Source organism: Silurus aristotelis, assembly GCF_946808225.1.
Source record: "Silurus aristotelis genome assembly, chromosome: 5".
Classification (NCBI taxonomy): domain Eukaryota; kingdom Metazoa; phylum Chordata; class Actinopteri; order Siluriformes; family Siluridae; genus Silurus; species Silurus aristotelis.
This window is the reverse complement of record NC_139578.1, coordinates 26,603,642-26,623,642: the sequence shown is the minus strand read 5'-3', so window position 1 is coordinate 26,623,642 and position 20,001 is coordinate 26,603,642. Positions and strand designations below refer to the sequence as shown.

Sequence of the window (20,001 nt, the reverse complement as noted above, 5' to 3'; positions counted from 1 at the left end):
ATATATGTGTATGTAACAGTACACATTCGTACGAAAATTATTTTGGTACAGGGCTTTCAGTTCGGTGCACGTCAACTGATGCAGTCTGATGAAATCAAGTTTGATCTGTTTGACCTGAATTCTAGACGTTATTTTTTAGAGGAAACCAGGTACCGCTCATCACCTGCCCAAACAGATCTCAAAAGTGAAGCATGACAGTGAGAACGTTTCTAAGAGGACAGCTAAAAAAACACAGGAGTGGCTTAGAGACAACTCTGTGAATGTACTAGAGTGGCCCAGCCTGAGCTCTGTTTTCTATTGAGCCTGAGCTCTAAACCTATTGAACATATCTTGAAGAGGCCTGAAAGTGGCTGTCCACTGACAATCCCCGTTCAACCTAACCCAGCTTGACAAGATTTACTATTAAAAATGGCAGAAAATCCCCCAATCCAGATACACTACAAAGTTTGTTGTGTTAAAGCCAAAAGGACTTAAGGCTGTAAATGCTGCCAAAGTTGCTTAAACTAAGTACTGAGTGAAGGATTTGTATACTTATGTGCATGTTATAGTTTTTTTTTTTTTATTTATTTATTTTTTTTTATAAAATTCATTTCTAGAATTCTGTTTTCACTTTGTCATTACCACAATGGCTAACTATTAAAATGCATTCATTATGCAATCCAATAATTCTTTTCACATTTAAGAACAGACGTTTTCTGAATCTAACCATAGCAGACAAAGACTGATAAGAGTAGACAGTTATATGAAAAATAAATAAACTGCAGTTGGGTCCTGTAAGTGTCAGGACAAATATAAAATATCAGAAAAGTGTTACAGAAGATTTTTTAATTTACAGAATGCATAGTGAACAGCACATTTAATGTTCAACAGTTCTAACAGTTGAGAATAGTTTAGTGATATACATTCAAAGCTCAAACCTTTTTTTAATGTATCCACAGAAAAACAGTTTCTATTAAATTTATGTATGAATTTCTATATTTGAAAATTTCAGTATAAGTTGCAAAGCTTTAAAAAAGAATTAATTAATTAATTAATTAATTAATTAATTCACCCATGCTATGTAACCTATAATATTTTATATCAAAGTACATAAATGAATTTTCTGCCCTCACTGACAACATTATGGAAGCATAAAAGCTCAGTAAATGTGCAAATAATGATTATAGTCTTTGACATGGATCATTAAAAGAGTTTGTCATCATTAAATACAGTATGCATTAAAAATTACAGATTCATTTCTGTACATACCTTTTAAAATCACAAACATTAACGCTTTAAAGATGGAAACACGACATGCATGATAGTCCTGCATTGCTGTTCTAGTCTTAGTCCTGTTTTGTCCTGCTGCAGCTCGGTGTAGATTTCTGATACAATGAAGTAGACAGTCCAAGACCACAAAACACTTCCTGACTTGCTCAGTGTCTGATCTCATGGTCTATAATTGTTTGCTGTAGGTGTCAGTAAAGGCTGAAAAGTATTTTCACATGTTGTGTGTTTTTAGAAATTGGTTTAGAAGTTTTTCCTCACTTCTTATACTGTGTCACGAACGCTTACTGTGGTTCTGACAAAATAAAGCACTTTTAAATAAAATGAATGAAGCTTAATTGCAGTAGCCCAATGGTAGTGGGGCATGCTTACTGTACTGTTAGCAGAGGTGGGAAGTAACGGAGTACAAATACTTCGTAGCTGAACTTAAGTATATTTTTCTGGTATCAGTACTTTACTCCACTATTTATTTTTCAGACAACTTTTTACTTTTACTCATTACATTTTTACACAAATATCTGTACTTTCTACTTCTTACATTTTCAAAACCGGCTCGTTACTTTAGTTTTAATCCATTGATTTGGTGAATTATTTTTTTTTTGTTTTCACTGCGGGCCGATTTCAGCCGAACAACCGATTTCCTGTTACTGCACGTCTTTTTCAATCCTCTGGTGTATAAAGTCCTGTTTCTCACTCACCACAGATGTAGACTAGATTACGAAGCTAAGAATGAGCAGGCAGAAGGCAGTAAGAAGTTTGGGGCTAATGTGGATGAGACAGAGGGAGTCAGTGATTAAACATGACTGAGAACAGACACATTCATGATCATCATCATCTTTTCTCTGCTTGTGTTCTGTATGTGGATCTTCAGCCTGGATACATTCATTCGGTAACAACATTTTTAATTCGTTTTGTATTACTATAAATATGTTTGGCTGTCAATATTAAAATTATTGTTAACGTCACAAAATTTTATTAACGCGCTATCAATTCAGCACGCATTTCTGTTTTTACAATTTTTATAAAAAAAAAAAAAAAGAAATCTAAATATAAAAGAGGCGAAATTAAAACCTTCAGCAAAAAATACATTTATTCACGATGTCCCTTCTTTACTTAGATATAAAATAAATTAATAAACTCTAGATACAAATATTTTTAATCAGTAAACAGTGTTTTATTTATGCGCCCAGTCTCAAATCAAACACCAAATCCGCCATATTTTACACAATCAACCCTCTAGGTGGCGTTTTGTGGGTTTTTCCCTCATAATGGCGACACAAACTTAAATTACTGTCTTTATTGATCGTACAGATAAAAACAATACATCATTCAAATCTGTAAAATATCTATGATATATATATATATATATATATATATATATATATATATATATATATATATATATATATATATATATATATATATATAAAAAAGCTTCTTGACTTGACTTGAAGTGGTGCAGTTTCTCCGGTATCACCTCATTAACTGTCTGTGTGGAAACATAGCAAAGGCTCTTAATGATCTCCACACATCTCTGCACTGGTATAGCCTTTATATTTAATCACTATACATATGCTTACATATATATCACATGCTGTACATATGATACATATTTATCTGCACTTTTTGCACGATTGCTACTTTTTGCACTTCTGGTAGGTGCCAAACTGCATTTCGTTGCTGTGTACCTGTACTATGCAATGACAATGTTCTATCTATCTATCTATCTATCTATCTATCTATCTATCTATCTATCTATCTATCTATCTATCTATCTATCTATCTATCTATCTATCTATCTATCTATCTAATATTAATATTATGTGAGGTTAACAGCTAAAACGGGTAGAAGTAATAACTACTTTTTACTTAAGTACATGTCAGAGCCAAGACTTCTTTACTTTCAATTGAGTAAAAAAGTTTAATCAGTACTTCAACTTTTACCCGAGTATGGTGCAACGGTTAACAGCCTGGTGTGAAGCCAACAACCTGTCTCTGAATGTGGACAAAACTAAAGAGATGGTTGTTGACTTCAGGAGAACACAGAGTGACCATTCTCCACTGATCATCAATAGATCCTCAGTGGAGATCGTCAAGAGCACCAAATTCCTTGGTGTTCACTTGGCGGATAACCTCACCTGGTCACTCAACACCAGCTCCATCACCAAAAAAGCCCAGCAGCATCTCTACTTCCTGAGAAGGCTAAGAAAAGCTCATCTCCCTCCCCCCTATCCTGAACATGTTCTACAGTGGGACCATTGAGAGCATCCTGAGCAGCTGCATCACTGCCTGGTTTGGGAACTGCACCTCGGATCGCAAGACCCTACAGAGGATAGTGAGGACAGCTGAAAATATCATCGGAGTCTCTCTCCCCTCTATCATGGACATTTACACCACACGCTGCATCCGCAAAGCCAACAGCATTGTGGATGACCACACACACCCGTCACACACACTTTTTACTCTCCTACCATCAGGGAAGCGGTTCCGACATCCAGACTGTGCAACAGTTTCTTCCCTCAAGCCACTCAATAAATTGGGATTGTGTGTGTGTGTGTGTGTGTGTGTGTGTGTGTAAAAAAGGCATTAATATTTTGAATGCATGGACAATACTGAAGTTACAAATTTGCATTCATTTAAATTTTAAAGTTTTACAGATGGACACAATTACAGTTTTTGACATTGAAGTCCTACAATGCTCTCAGCTTTTAGTTCCTTCTTGTATTTCCTACAAATCCATCCCCCTTTAACTGCTTTTAATCGTGTGTTTGAATCATGTTAAGTGGGAGTTAAGGCCACCCTTTTTAGTGCAGATAAAACAGAACCGGAATGTACCAAATGTCACGGTTGCTGTATAAATGCACTTAAAATTATGCCTTGTCTTATTAGGAAACTGCTTGAAGCATCCTGGTAGCATGTAGAAGATGACTCATCAGTTTTAAATCCTGCCCATGGAAATGAGAAATGAAAGTTACAACATAAACATAATGTTTCCCATTAATACAGCTGTAATACGGGGGGTGCACACGCACACAAAGTAAGTCTGGTCAAAATATCACTGTTATGATATTACACTTTTTCTGGAATGTAGATTATAAAATTTATCAATCTAAAGTCATTTTGAAATGAAGCACAAACATTTTATGAGAAACACTGCTCATGGATGGATTTAATAAAGTAATGAGTAATAGAATCTACCAGGTTCTATTCTAATCTATTCTAAAGCCCATGTCACAGTGAAGGTTGTGCACAGCTCCACCTTCTGGAAGAATTTAGATATTATTTACAAACATCTCTAGGTTACGTATGTAACCCTAGGTTCCGTATGTAACCCTAGGTTCCTGAGGGAACGAGACGCTGCATCAAAACATTTTGGGAATGCCCTGCATTGTACACGCTCTGAATCACGTGTAAAATCTGGCCAATAGGCAAGTCGTGACATCATCGGCAGCGACGTCGCGTAAACCAGGAAGATACAAAATGGCTGAGCTATGGTAGCGACATTAGCTTCTGAGAAAATAGAAGGTAATGTTCCCTCAGGGAACTAGCCTTACATACGTAACCTAGAGACATTCCCTTTCAGGAACTCGAGCAGCGTCAAATCGCTTTGGGAACGAGTATTCCATCACACCATACTGACCAGTCCCTGCCTAGTGTGTCTGTGCATCACCATCCTGCAGGACAGAGGAGCCGGGAGCGGCTTTGATGTCGAGGTCGTAAAACCTGACAAAGGTTAAAGAGGTGGACCAACCCACAGCGTTACATATGTCCTGCAGGGGCACCCCCGCAGACCAGGCTATAGAGGCTGCCATACTCCGGGTCAAATGAGCCTTGACTCCGAAGGGAGTGGGAAGACCAGAGGACTCATAACCAGAGGGAAATCGCATCCACTATCCATCTTCTGAGAGTCTGCTTATTGGCCGGAAAACCTTTCCTATAAGGAAACGGAAGGCAGTCTTAATGGACAGGTTCTTAAGGCCCACCTTGGCCAAAGGCTCGGAGGGGGGCTCAGATAGAGCTGCCATCACGATGGCCAAATCCCACACAGGCAGTCTGATTAGTATCCCGGGCCTCAGCTTCCAGGTGACTCACAGGAAACGTGTCATGAGAGGGTGTTTCCCTAGCGACTGCCCCACTGATGGGGTACAATAAGCCGCAATAGTGGACACGTAACCTTTAAGGTGGGTGGGGCCAACCCTGTGGCAAACTGTTCCTGCAAGCACTCCAGAACCAACCCAGCAGGGCAGTTGACTGGGTCTAATGAGTGGTGCTCACACCATGTGGAGAACAGCTGCCATCTAGCGGCATATGACCTTCTCGTGGAGGGAGCTCTGGAATGGAGGATGGTCTCAACCCCTCAGGGACCACAGCCTTTCGAGGCTGGCCTCTGACCCTTGCACAGTGGCTGGAGCAGTGCCCTGCAGCCGTTGGAACCTCCTAAAGGTGGTGGGTCTCCTCCATCCGCAGCGATCTCTCGGGCAGGAATGGAGGGAGATACCCACTGGAGGGAGGTTGTGCCCCAAAGCAAATCCTGTGGCAGGGCTAACAGCAGGGCCTCCTGTGACAATGCATCCGATCGGGAAACCAACCTCTCGAGACCGGCTACTAACCCTCTCAATATGGCTGGAGCGGTGTCCTGCAGCCGCTGGGGGGAGGCTGCGATCCAAGGCACATCACATGGTGAAGCTAACAATCTTGCCTCCTGGTGGTGACGAGGAGGTACGGGCACCATAGACCGTCCCACTCGATGCAGGGTGTTCTTATTGTGTTATGTGGCTGCATATTGTCAAGTCAAGTCAAGTTTATTTTTATAGCGCTTTTCACAACAGATATTGTCTCAAAGCAGCTTTACAGAATTGAACAGTTAAGGTGAATGGTGTGCATTTATCCCTGATGAGCAAGCCATGGTGACTGTGGCAAGAAACAATTCCCCTGTTGTGATGTTATGAGGAAGAAACCTTGAGAGGAACCAGACTCAAAAGGGGAACCCATCCTCATTTGGGTGACATCAAGAGTGTGATTATAAATCTTAAAACAATACAGAACACTTGAGAGAGAACTGGAGTGTAGGATCATGAGTAATGTTCTTTTTTAACAGTCTTTTACAGTCATTTGAGATTTTGGAACCAGGAGCTACTGAGAAACACATAAAATAGTTCAACATTTGCATTCATCATAGATTCAGCACCAGCTTCACCATGTCTTTAAACACTCACGGAGGTCCAGTGTCCAACTCCACATGAAGTGGGATACAATTGGCACTGGTACGTCTCTAGATAGTTCGGGATGTTTTGGGGGTTGGCATCTACTTCTTTAAAGGTCTACAATCTTCATAAGGTGGGATGTGACTGGGGCTGGAGGAAACTCAGGATGCCTCAGCATGGGTAGAGAAAGAGAAGCAGAATCCCTACTGATTCAAAGGAATCGTTAGACTCGGATCCATTCACTGAGTGATTCGGAAGGAGTCGAATCTGTAAGCAGTTTCAGATTTCTCATCTCTACAGAAAAAACACAAAAGACCCAAGAGCTTACTTCTAAGTTACTTTTACAACATGCTGGATGATATGATGGACTGTGAATGAAGGAAAGACAATTAATAATGCAAAAAATAAAAAAACATTGTGATTTGTGCAGTTACATGAATATAATAATTTTTGTAATATGGCAGGAAACATTCCACCAGAGCCAACTCAAAGTAGTTACCTCCTGTTACCAATTACTGCATGTTATACTGTTGCTATAAACAGATGTTTATCACCAACCACTCATTTTCTTTCATCTGATACATGCAGCTTGTTACATTACCAAGAAAAGAAAAAAGCAAAGTGCTCTGTCTAAACACTTTGTCATGGTTGACACATTTTTCTGTTATAAAACACTGACACTGTAGCACTTCTTACATTAATGCTAAATAAATCTGTGTAAATGAGTTGTAAGTACAGAAAAGGTACTGTATTAGAGTTGCCTTTGATTTTAATTTCTAAACTAGACCTCACTGGACTGATGTGGACATGTGTCCTGGGGCTGTACTGAACAGTACTTGTTTTTCGCACCTCTTTCAACCTCACAGATATAAAAGACTTCTAATGGCAAGAATGAGCCAACAAGTGCAAATAATAAATAATAATAAACATTATGCATTGCAGCAAAAAACTGCAAAAGCTTTTCTGAATGATTCAAAGTACAAAAGTGACATGGGTCAAATAAGTAGCTTTTAAGGCAGTTTCCAAACTTCCAGCAAAAACAGTCCAATGTTATACCAGTTAATGCTCAGCGATATAAATAAAGAGATATATAAGATCAACTATAGGCCTCTGCAAGCATGTTAAATGTTTATGTTCATGAAAACACAATTTAGAAAAAAAGACTGAACAAGTGTAGCTTTCATGGTAGAATAGGTAGAAAAATGTTGGTTATCTTTAAAAAAAAAATATAGCAGCATGATATCTGAACAAATTACATGCAAAACAACCCTTCCTCCAATCAACAATCAGTACTTCAAGAGGCTTGTCCTTAGGCACCTCAAGACACACCTGCCCCCTCAGTGCACCCACTGCAGTTTGTGTATCATCCTAACTGCTCCACAGATGACACCATCTCCACCACACTCCACCTGGCCTCCAAAATAAGGACACATAAATGCTGCTCGTTGACTCCAGCTCAGCATTCAACACCATTACTCCTCAGCATCTGATCAGATAGTTGAGCCTGTTGGGCCTAAACACCTTCCTCTCCCTCTCTTTATTGACTGAAAAACCTCAGGCAGGACTGATCGGGAATAGCACCTACTAAACCATCACACTGAGCTCTGCGGGTCTTCCCCAAGGCTGTGTGCTCAATACCCTCTAATATTCTGTACTGTCAGTGCTGCAGTGTCTCTGTGTCTACTGTCTCACTGTCTTTTTTTATTTTTGCACAAAATGTCACACACATGCACTTTATGTTACGTCTGACCCTGCAGAGCTCGACTGGGCCACTGAATACTTAGAATCAACATTACGCTATACCCTAGATGATGTGCATAAAAAAGCTTCAGTTAGTTCAGAATGCAGCAGCAAGATCTAGGAAATATGACCACATCACCCCTGTATTAATCAGTCTACACTGGCTTCCAATCAAATCTCGCATTGATGATAAAATACTACTACTGACGTATAAAGCACTTAACGGTCTCGCACCGCAGTATCTGAGTGAACTTCTGTACCAGTATGATCCTCCACGCCTACTTAGATCAAAAGGTGCTGGCTATCTGTTGGTTTCTCCAATAATGAAGATTACAGCAGGGGGCAGATCTTTCTCTTATAAAGCCCCGCAGTTATGGAACAGCCTTCCTATCAGTGTTCAGGACTCAGACACAGTCTCAGTGTTTAAGTCGAGGTTGAAAACATATTTATTCAGTCAAGCCTTTAATCAGTAGATTTTTCTTAGGTAAAGACTCAGATCTGGAGGGAACATTGATATAGAGTGTTTGGTGAACTGGGATATTTGTATGCTGTCGTCCCCTCACATTCACGCGTTCACTCAGGTTTGTTGATGGTGGTGTGGTGGGTCGTCTTTTTTATCCCAGAGATCCCTCATGTCTGTGTTGCCTTCTGGTTCTCCCTTTTAGTTATGCTGCCATAGCGAGTCTTGCCAGAGTCCAAACTGCACAGTGACTTTAACTCTCATGCAACAATAGGTACACTTAATAATCCATATGCTTCTCTTCCTGTCACCCTCTTCTCTCTCTCTCTCTCTCTCTCGCTCTCTGTCTCTCTGTCTCTCTCTCTCTCTCTCTCTCTCTCTCTCTCTCTCTCTCTCTCTCTCTCTCGGTCAAGTTAAAGCACTATAGTCCGGGGGAATTTTGTTTCGTTTTACTGTATGACAATGAAATGTAATGAGAATATAAGCTTGCCTGACTCAGCTAAAGTAGATTGTTACATTGATTACATTCAGAAAATAGAATATTATATTGAAAAACATCTCTAGGTTACGTATGTAACCCTAGTTCCCAGAGGGAACGAGACGCTGCGTCGAAACGCTTTGGGAACATCCCTGCTTCCACGCTCTGAACTACATGTGAAATCTGGCGAATAGGCAAGACGTGACGTAATCGGCAGGCGACGTCGCATTAACCAGGAAGCTACAAGATGGCTGTGCAGTGGTAGTGAAATTAGCTTCTGCAAAGAGAGAAGGTAAGCACCGCAGGGACGCAAGGAGTGTGGCACAGAGACGCAGCGTCTCGTTCCCTCAGGGAACTAGGGTTACATACGTAACCTAGAGACGTTCCCCATTCAGGAACTTCGAGCTGTGTCGAAATGCTTTGAGAACGAGTGTCCAATCACACCACGATTTTGCCAAATTGTGAGGGCCTTGGCACCTGCACGCAGGACAGAGGAGCCTAGAGTGGCTCTTAGGTCAATGCCATAAAACCCAACAAAGGTCAGCGGCGTGGACCAGTCTGCAGGGTCGCAAATGTCCTGGAGTGACGGACCAGGCCATAGAGCCCGCCACACTCCGGGTGGAGTGAGCCCTGACCCCGAGTGGAGCGAGGAGACCAGAGGATTCGTAAGCTGAAAGGATGGCATCCACTACCCACTTGCTTAACGTCTGCTTATTGGCCAGGAAACCTTTCCTATTAGGGCCATAGCAGACGAACAGCTCCTCCGACTTCCTCCATGGACTCGTCCTGTGGAGCTAAGTGTCCAGTGATCGCACTGGACACATTCGGTTCTGTATCTCCTGGCCAGGGGCTAGAAACAGAGGAGGGCAGAATGCCTATAACACGACAGGTTGTGTGGGAGCCGTAGGCACCTTAGGTATGTACCCAGGTTTCGTATACAGAAACACTCTGGCCATGCCAGGGGCACAATCCAGGCGGGACGGGGCCACGAACAGAGCCTGCAGATTCCCAATCCTTTTCAGGAAGAAAATCGTCAAGAGAAAGGCGGTCTTGACCGACAGGTACCTAAGGGCCACATCGGCCAAGGGTTCGAAGGGGGGCTCGGATATATGTCGTGATATATATCTTGACATATGGTGCGATGGCGAACATGTAAACCTTCAGGGTTGAAGGGGTTAATCCTGTGGCAAACTGTTCCTGTAAGAACTCCAGAACTGAAACAATCAGGCAGTTAACTGGGTCTAAGTCATGGTGCTCACACCATGATGTGAACAGCCGCCACCGTGCGGCGTACGACCTCCTCATGGAGTGAGCTCTGGAATGGAGTAGGGGGCCCTCAGGGGCCACAGCTTTCACAACTCCGGGCGGGGATGAACCAGGGTTCCGCCCATTTGCGAGAGGAGATCTCACCTGGGAAGAATTCCCCAAGGAGGGCCCTCGAGCAGGGACACCAGGTCCGCAAACCATGGCTTGCCCAGCCATGGAGGTGCTACCAGGAGGGGACGGACTCCTTCCCGGCGAACTCTCTCCAGAACGCATGAGATCAGCATGACCGGGGGAAAGGCATACGGGGTAGCCTCGGCCATGACTGTACCATGGCATTCAGCCCTAACGGGGCTGGGTGAGAGAGAGAGAACCAGAGAGGACAGTGCGAAGATCCACCTGGGCTCTGTAGAACCTCTGCCATACCTGCTCCAGTACCTCACCATCCCCCAGGCTTCGGCCACTGTCTGGCCAGGGTGTCTGCTCTGACATTCAACTGTCCCGGGATGTAAATGGCTCTCAGTGAGAGGAGTTTGTTCTGGGACCACAGGAGGACCTCTCACGCCAGCTTGTACAAGGGGCGAGATCAGATACCCCCCTGTTGGTTGATGTACGAGACTACCGCTGTATTGTCCATGCGGACCAACACATGGTGGCCTCTTAGGTCAAAAACACTGCCATCATATCCAGGCAATTTATGTGCCACCAGAGACGTGGCCCTCTACACAGACCTTGGGCAGAGTGGAAACTCATAAACGCTCCCCGCTGTATGAGGGAAGCGTCCGTCGTAAGCGTTACGCAACGACAAGGAGTCCCTAAGACAGGGCCTCGGGACAGAAATGCCGGTTCCTTCCACACCTTGATTGTACGATACGGATTCCCTCTGGGAAAAACCCTCTGCCTCGGAGCCACCACTGAAGGGGTCTCATGTGGAGAAGGCCAAGTGGGATTACACTGGACACTCCCGCCATGAGACCCAGCAGCCTCTGGAACTGCTTCACATTGAGTGGCTAGCCATCTCTTACCCTCCTGACTGCAGTGAGGATGACTTCCTCAACGAGCTCAACCTGGCCGAGTCCCACACTATGCCCAGAAAAGTGGAGAAAGTATACTCGTTCCGGCGTTCAGTCTGAACCCCGGTTCCTTAATGCAGGTGAGAATGACATCTCGATGCCGAACTGCCTGGTGCTCTGAATGAGCCAATATTAACCAATCGTCGATATAATTCAAATGCGGATGACCTGTAGCCGCAGCGGGGTCAGTGCTGCGTTCACGCACTTTGTAAAGGTATGGGGTGGGAGTGCTAGGCCAAACAGGACGACCGATATTGGTCAGCTTCGCCCCAAACGCAACCTCAGGAACCTCCTGTGTGTAAAAAGGATGGCCACATGGGAGCATGCATCCTTCAGATCTAATGTGACAAACCAGTCCTCTTTGAGAGTGAGCATCCTGAACCTGAGCCTCATAAGTGAGCGGTTCAAGGAGTGGAGATCTAGAATAGGACGCAACCCGCCATCCTTCTTCGGACCAACAAAGTACGGGCTGTAGTAGCCTGACTTTCTGACCAAGGGGGAGGGAACCACCTCAATGGCCCTCTTCCTCAGGAGAGTACACACCTCCTGTTCCAGGACCAGAGCCTGCTTGGGTCCCACCAGGGTGGGACACATCCCGTTGAATCAGGGAGGAGAAGAGGCAAACTGAATTGCGTTGCCCTTTTCTACAGTACGCAGGACCCACAGAGAGACTTCTGGCTGCCCTCCCAGACTGAAAGAAAGTTTCACAGAAAGAAATTTCCTCTGCAGCCGACGACACCTCCTGAGTGGTGGTGGATCTCCCCCATCCGCAGCGATCTTTCGGGCAGAAACACGGGGAGTGAACCGCTGGAGGGAAGCTGCACCCAGAAACACGTCCCAAGGCAGGGCTAGCAGACAGTCCTCCTGAACCTGAATGGCTGGAGCAGTGTACTGCGGCCATTGAAGCCTCCTGAGAGGCTGCAGGTCTCCCCCAACCGCAACGAACTTTCGGGCAGAAATAGAGGGAGTAATACGCTGGAGGGAGGCTGCGCACTGAAACACGTCCTGTGGCAGGGCTAACAAACCGTGGTGCCAGGGAGGCACGAGCACCGTAGCATGAGGTTTACACCGCCCTCCAAGATATAAGCCGTCAGGAATTATGCACCATGGCCCGTTTATTAGAGGCGAGGTCGATCCTCAGGTCGGCCAGGGGCCCCAGGGGCCCCTAGGACCTCCCCACAGGAACCGGGTGGCAATCGCAAGAGCGCCAACCCGCCGGCAATCGCCCTTACCTACAGCGTCACCAGATCAAAATGAAGCCCTCGCCATCTCTCATAGCAGGCCAGCCTGGTATGCCTGCAACACACTCATCGTGTGGAGGCAACCCTTAGCCTGACCTGCCGGGTAGCCTTACCTACTAGAGCCAAAGTGGCTCTTTATAGGCAAACCGAAGCCTTCAGCGATGCAACACTTGGGGAGAGATATCGTCGTTCCATAGCCGCACTACTTAGCCCCAACTACATTCACCGGACACCTCGGTGTGCAGGTCGGGGAAGGCGCTGAGGCTGTGACACGGGGTGCAGGAAACGCTCATCCAGCTCACTGGGTGCGTGCTGCTTCTGCTCCTCGACCGGTCAAGCTAGCTCGAGCTTTGACACAGCTGTGGCACGACCTCAAGGAGCACCTCGTACAGCACAGGCTGTGAGGAGTCCACAGGCTCGTTAGCGTCCACCATCCCTTCCTCCTCGTTCCCTGCGAGTCACACGACCACCTGCGCCGCTAGAATTGGCAAAGCGGGACCAAGCCGCGAGGAAGAGCGCTCGGAGAAAGAAATACAGAGCACCGTGTTACAAGCACCAGGAGAAGGAACCGCCGAACGAGCGTTCTCCCTGGGGAACGGGAGCTCGTCCAGCAGCCAGGGGGCACATAGACACACAGCTAAACTGCTAATAGCTGATTCCCTCAAGAGCCGACTAAGCATGCTCCTAAGCGAAGCAAACAACACATCGGCTGCAATCAAGAACAATCAAGACAGAATTCTGCCTGCATGTAAGCTCATGACTGCACAGATAACACACACAAAGCGCTTACCTGAACCAGCAGAAGCTAATGTCGCTACCACCGCACAGCCATCTTGTAGCTTCCTGGTTTACGTGACGTTGCCCTGCCGATGATGTCACTTCCTGCCTATTGGCCAGATTGGGCCAGACACATGGTTCAAAATTTGGACAACACAGGGGCGTTCCCAAAGCGTTTCGACGCAGCTCGAAGTTCCCGAATGGGGAAATGCATTTTATGTAAATGTTACGATAATCTGACTTTAAAATCCTATTATTAAAAGTTAAGTACAACACATTATTATATTAGCTGCAGTAAACATCTCAGAGAATTGTGTACACAGACATACAATCAACAATGTGTTTTGGACAGTCCAATTCAAATGAGGGGAATCATTATATATATATATACATACAGTGCCTTGCGAAAGTATTCCGCCCCCTTGAACTTTGCGAACTTTTGCCACATTTCAGGCTTCAAACATAAAGATATAAAACTGTATTTTTTTTTTGAAGAATCAACAACAAGTGGGACACAATCATGAAGTGGAACGAAATTTATTGGATATCTCAAACTTTTTTAACAAATAAAAAACTAAAAAATTTGGCGTGCAAAATTATTCGGCCCTTCACTTTCAGTGCAGCAAACTCTCTCCAGAAGTTTAGTGAGGATCTCTGAATGATCCAATGTTGACCTAAATGACTAATGATGATAAATAGAATCCACCTGTGTGTAATCAAGTCTCCGTATAAATGCACCTGCACTGTGATAGTCTCAGAGGTCCGTTAAAAGCGCAGAGAGCATCATGAAGAACAAGGAACACACCAGGCAGGTCCGAGATACTTTTGTGGAGAGGTTTAAAGCTGGATTTGGATACAAAAAGATTTCCCAAGCTTTAAACATCCCAAGGAGCACTGTGCAAGCGATAATATTGAAATGGAAGGAGTATCAGACTACTGCAAATCTAACAAGACCTGGCCGTCCCTCTAAACTTTCAGCTCATACAAGGAGAAGACTAATCAGAGATGCAGCCAAGAGGCCCATGATCACTCTGGATGAACTGCAGAGATCTACAGCTGAGGTGGGAGACTCTGTCCATAGCACAACAATCAGTCGTATACTGCACAAATCTGGCCTTTATGGAAGAGTGGCAAGAAGAAAGCCATTACTTAAAGATATCCATAAAAAGTGCCGTTTAAAGTTTGCCACAAGCCACCTGGGAGACACACCAAACATGTGGAAGAAGGTGCTCTGGTCAGATGAAACCAAAATCGAACTTTTTGGCAACAATCCAAAACGTTATGTTTGGCGTAAGAGCAACACAGCTCATCACCCTGAACACACCATCCCCACTGTCAAACACGGTGGTGGCAGCATCATGGTTTGGGCCTGCTTTTCTTCAGCAGGGACAGGGAAGATGGTTAAAATTGATGGGAAGATGGATGGAGCCAAATACAGGACCATTCTGGAAGAAAACCTGATGGAGTCTGCAAAAGACCTGAGACTGGGACGGAGATTTGTCTTCAACAAGACAATGATCCAAAACATAAAGCAAAATCTACAATGGAATGGTTCACAAATAAACATATCCAGGTGTTAGAATGGCCAAGTCAAAGTCCAGACCTGAATCCAATCGAGAATCTGTGGAAAGAACTGAAAACTGCTGTTCGCAAATGCTCTCCATCCAACCTCACTGAGCTCGAGCTGTTTTGCAAGGAGGAATGGGCAAAGATTTCAGTTCTTTTGATGTGCAAAACTGATAGAGACATACCCCAAGCGACTTACAGTTGTAATCGTAGCAAAAGGTGGTGCTACAAAGTATTAACTTAAGGGGGCTGAATAATTTTGCACGCCCAATTTTTAAGTTTTTTATTTGTTAAAAAAGTTTAAAATATCCAATAAATTTCGTTCCACTTCATGATTGTGTCCCACTTGTTGTTGATTTTTCACAAAAAATTACAGTTTTATATCTTTATGTTTGAAGCCTGAAATGTGGCAAAGTTCAAGGGGGCCGAATACTTTCACAAGGCACTAATATATATATATATATATATATATATATATATGTGTGTGTGTATATAGACTGTGTGTGTCTCTAATTAACACAGTCTCCTCAATTAATCCTTAATTATATTTACTGTATTTTGACTGATAGGAACCACTGAGGATGGTTTATAATAGCAAATAGTTTAATGAATATAAACCAATAAAAACAAGAATTAAATGTAATGCTTAAATGTGGAGCAATAGTGCTTAAAGATTAAAAAATCAATAACAAATGAGAAAAAACAATACATCATCTGTGGTATCCAGTGGTAGAAAGAAAACTTTGGCGGAGGCACAAAAAAACTCCTATTGAAATCCATTACATGGAAAGTCGTACTCAGTGACACGGAAAATAAAAGAGGGAAAACATTAATCAATAGATTACATTTTATATATCATGCAATGTCGTGAGACTGGGCTGGATATTGTACTGAGTTGGGCGGAGTGCCTAGCTGCAAAATGTTTAAGATCCCCTCAATCAACCAATCAACCAATCAATCAATCAATCAATCATCCTGTTTGTCTATGTCTATGCTTAAAGCAAAGCCCTTCTATCCTAACCTTCCTGTTGCTGTTCTTTAATGTATTATATACAATTATCATAATGATGTAGATGAAGTTACTCATTTGACTCTTCAGCAAATGGAAACTTTGAATATAAACTTGTTTTTTTTGTGTTGGATTCTGTTCATCAGGTCCAAATGCTTCTTCTTCTTCTTCTTCTTCTTCTTTCGGCTGCTCCCATTAGGGGTCGCCACAGCGGATCATCCGTCTCCATACCACCCTGTCCTCTATATCTGCCTCTTTTACACCAACTACCTGCATGTCTTTCCTCACCACATCCATGAACCTCCTCCTTGGCCTTCCTCTTTTCCTCCTACCTGGTGGCTCCATCTTCAGCATTTGTCTACCAATATAATTCATGTCCCTTCTCTGCACATGTCCAAACCATCTCAATCTCGCCTCCCTCACCTTGTCACCAAAACATCCTACATGTGCTGTCCCTCTAATAAACTCATTTCTAATCTTGTCCATCCTCGTCACTCCCAACGAACACCTCAACATCTTCAGCTCTGCTACCTCCAGCTCCACCTCCTGTTTTTTATTCAATGCCACTGTCTCTAATCCATACAACATCGCAGGTCTCACCACAGTCCTATAAACTTTCCCTTTCATTCTTGCAGATACTCTTCTATCACAAATCACTCCTGACCCACTCCACCCTGCCTGCACTCTTTTCTTTACTTCCCTAACACACTCTCCATTACTTTGCACTGTTGACCCCAGGTACCTGAACTCCTCCACCTTCTCCCCCTCTTCTCCCTGCAACCGCATCACTCCACTGCCCTCCCTCTCATTCACACACATGTACTCTGTCTTACTCCTACTGACTTTCATTCCCCTTCTCTCCAGCGCATATTTTCACCTCTCCAGGCTCTTCTCAACCTGCTCTCTACTCTCACCACAAATCACAATATCATCTGCAAACATCATAGTCCAGGGAGACTCCTGTCTGACCTCGTCCGTCAACCTGTCCATCACCACTGCAAACAGGAAAGGGCTCAGGGCCGATCCTTGATGCAGTCCAACCTTCACCCTGAACCAGTCTGTCGTACCTACTGCACACTTTACTGCCGTCACACTGTCCTCATACATGTCCTGCACCACCCTCACATACTTCTCTGACACACCTGACTTCCTCATACAATACCACAACTCCTCTCTCGGCACCCTGTCGTACGCTTTCTCTAAATCCACAAATACACAATGCAGCTCCTTCTGTCCTTCTCTATACTTCTCCATCAACATCCTCAAAGCAAATAAGGCATCTGTGGTGCTCTTCCTCGGCATTAAACCATACTGTTGCTCACAGATGGTCACCTCTTCTCTCAGCCTGGCTTCCACTACTCTTTCCCATAACTTCATGGTGTGACTGATCAACTTAATTCCCCTGTAGTTACTGCAGGTCTGCACATCTCCCTTATGCTTAAAGATCGGTACCAGCACACTCCTTCTCCATTCCTCAGGCATCCTCTCCCCTTCCAGAATCCTGTTAAACAATCTGGTTAAAAACTCCACTGCCATCTCTCCTAAACATCTCCACGCTTCTACCGGTATGTCATCTGGTCCAACCGACTTTCCATTCTTCATCCTCTTAATCGATGCTCTCACTTCCTCCTTACTAATCCTATCTACATCCTGCTTCACCAACTCCACATCCTCCAACCTTCTCTCTCTCTGATTTTCCTCATTCATCAGCTGCTCAAAATACTCCCTCCATCTTCTCAACACACTCTCCTCACTAGTCAACACATTTCCCTCTCCATCCTTTATTGCTCTAACTTGCAGTACATCCTTCCCAGCTCAGTCCCTCTGCTTGGCCAATCGGTATAAATCCTTTTCTCCTTTCTTAGTGTCCAACCTCTTATACAGTTCCTCATATGCCTTTTCCTTGGCTTTCGCCACATCCCTTTTAACCTGCTGCCGCATCTCCTTGTACTCCTGCCTACTCTTCTCATCACTCTGTCGATCCCACTTCTGTTTTGCCAATCTCTTTCCCCTAATGCTCTCCTGCACTTCCTCATTCCACCACCACGTCTCCTTGTCTTGCTTTCTATTTCCAGATGTCACACCAAGTACTTTTCTAGCTGCCTCCCTCATCACTCCTGCAGTAGTTGCCCAATCATCCGGCACCTCTTCACCACCACCAAGCCCCTGTCTGACCTCTTCCCTGAACCTCACACTACACTCTTCCTCCTTCAGTTTCCACCATCTTATTCTTCTTTCAAACCTTACTTTCCTCCTCTTCTTCTTCGCCTCCAAAACCATCCTACAGACCACCATCCGATGCTGTCTAGCTACACTTTCTTCCGCCAACACCTTACAGTCTCCAATCTCCTTCAGGTTGCATCTCCTACACAGAAGATAATCCACCTGTGTGCACCTTCCTCCACTCTTATAGGTCACCCTATGATCCTCCTTCTTCTTAAAATACGTGTTCACCACTGCCATTTTCATCCTTTTAGCAAAATCTACCACCATCTGCCCTTCCACATTCCTCTCCTTAAAACCATACCTACCCATCACCTCCTCATCACCTCTGTTCCCTTCACCTACATGCCCATTAAAGTCTGCCCCAATCACCAATCGTTCTTTCCTAGTTACACCATCTACCACTTCATCTAATTCACTCCAGAATCTTTCTTTCTCCTCCATCTCACAGCCAACTTGTGGAGCATAGGCACTGATGACATTTATCATCATCCCTTCAACTTCCACCTTCACGATCATCACCCTATCAGAAACTCTCTTCACCTCCACTACACTCTTACTGTACGCTTCCTTCAGAATCACCCCTACACCATTTCTCTTCCCATCCACACCATGATAAAACAGTTTAAATTCACCTCCAATGTTCCTGGCCTTACTCCCTTTCCACTTGGTCTCCTGAACACACAACACATCTACCTTTCTCCTCTCCATCATATCAGCTATCTCTCTCCCTTTACCCGTCATAGTACCAACATTTAGAGTACCAACCCGAACCTCTACTCTCCTACACTGCTCCTTTTCCTGCCGTCTCTGTAGACGCCTTCCTCCTCTCCTTCTCCTCCTTCGGCCAACAGTAGCCCAATTTCCACCGGTACCCTGTCGGCTAACGATACCTGTGGCGGTCGTTGTTAACCCGGGCCTCGACCGATCCGGTATGAAATTCTCATTTGTGATCCGCATATTTGATTTGGCACATGTTTTACGCTGGATGCCCTTCCTAACGCAACCCTCCCCATTTACCCGGGGTTGGGACCGGCACTAAGAGTACACTGGCTTGTGCCCCCCTAATGGCTGGGTTCATCAGGTCCAAATGCAACAGTTGTAAATGTTCTAGAGTCTTGGAGTTGAAAATCTTGTAAAGTTACTCCAACAATGTCATGGAAACCTTTAACTCTTCCACTGAATTGAGATACCTAAAGTGTGTAATTACTGTTTGGAGAATATTCAGCAAAACATTTGTCATTAAAGTCCCAATTAACAAATCACAGTGAATTCTTGGATATGTGAGTGTTAGATTCAGGGAGCTCCCACGTTTAAGCACCATCACTGTGTTTGTATCAGCTAAAACAGCACACATACCTGCAGTTATGAAAACAATTAATATCAGACTACAATTACAATGCTAACTACAAACCACTTACAGTTCATTCTGTTATTGTACATTACTCAAGATATACTTACAAGATAAGCCCATAGATTTCAGGGATTTTGAAGAACATACTAGGTCAACATGACAAATATGTTTAATAATTTATGCCATTTACTGTATGTTAATTTCTAAAGGATAATTTTTATTTTCATTGTTTCTTTTTACCCACTGTCTTGTTAGACCTGTATACCTTGCAAGTTCATTTCAACCAATCATTTATAAATGTATTTTATTAGACAAATTATTCCCAAATAGATGATACAGTGTGCATG

At 44.0% G+C, this 20,001-nt stretch overlaps 2 protein-coding genes across 2 annotated transcripts in view; both read right to left on the bottom strand.

Annotated features, from left to right (window-relative positions):
• LOC310726864 (uncharacterized protein) overlaps positions 1-1,456 on the bottom strand; it is a 29,367-nt gene extending 27,911 nt beyond the window's left edge. The window contains exon 1 of the mRNA XM_083542903.1: positions 1,249-1,456. Within this exon, the coding sequence (XP_083399029.1) occupies positions 1,249-1,432 (184 nt within the window). The 5' untranslated portion in view covers positions 1,433-1,456. The remainder of the gene's footprint in view (positions 1-1,248) is intronic.
• Positions 1,457-8,113: 6,657 nt separating this feature from the next.
• LOC310726905 (uncharacterized protein) overlaps positions 8,114-20,001 on the bottom strand; it is a 90,390-nt gene continuing 78,502 nt past the window's right edge. Inside the window, exon 5 of the mRNA XM_083542963.1 lies at positions 8,114-8,153. The gene's annotated coding sequence lies outside the window, so the exon portion shown is untranslated. The remainder of the gene's footprint in view (positions 8,154-20,001) is intronic.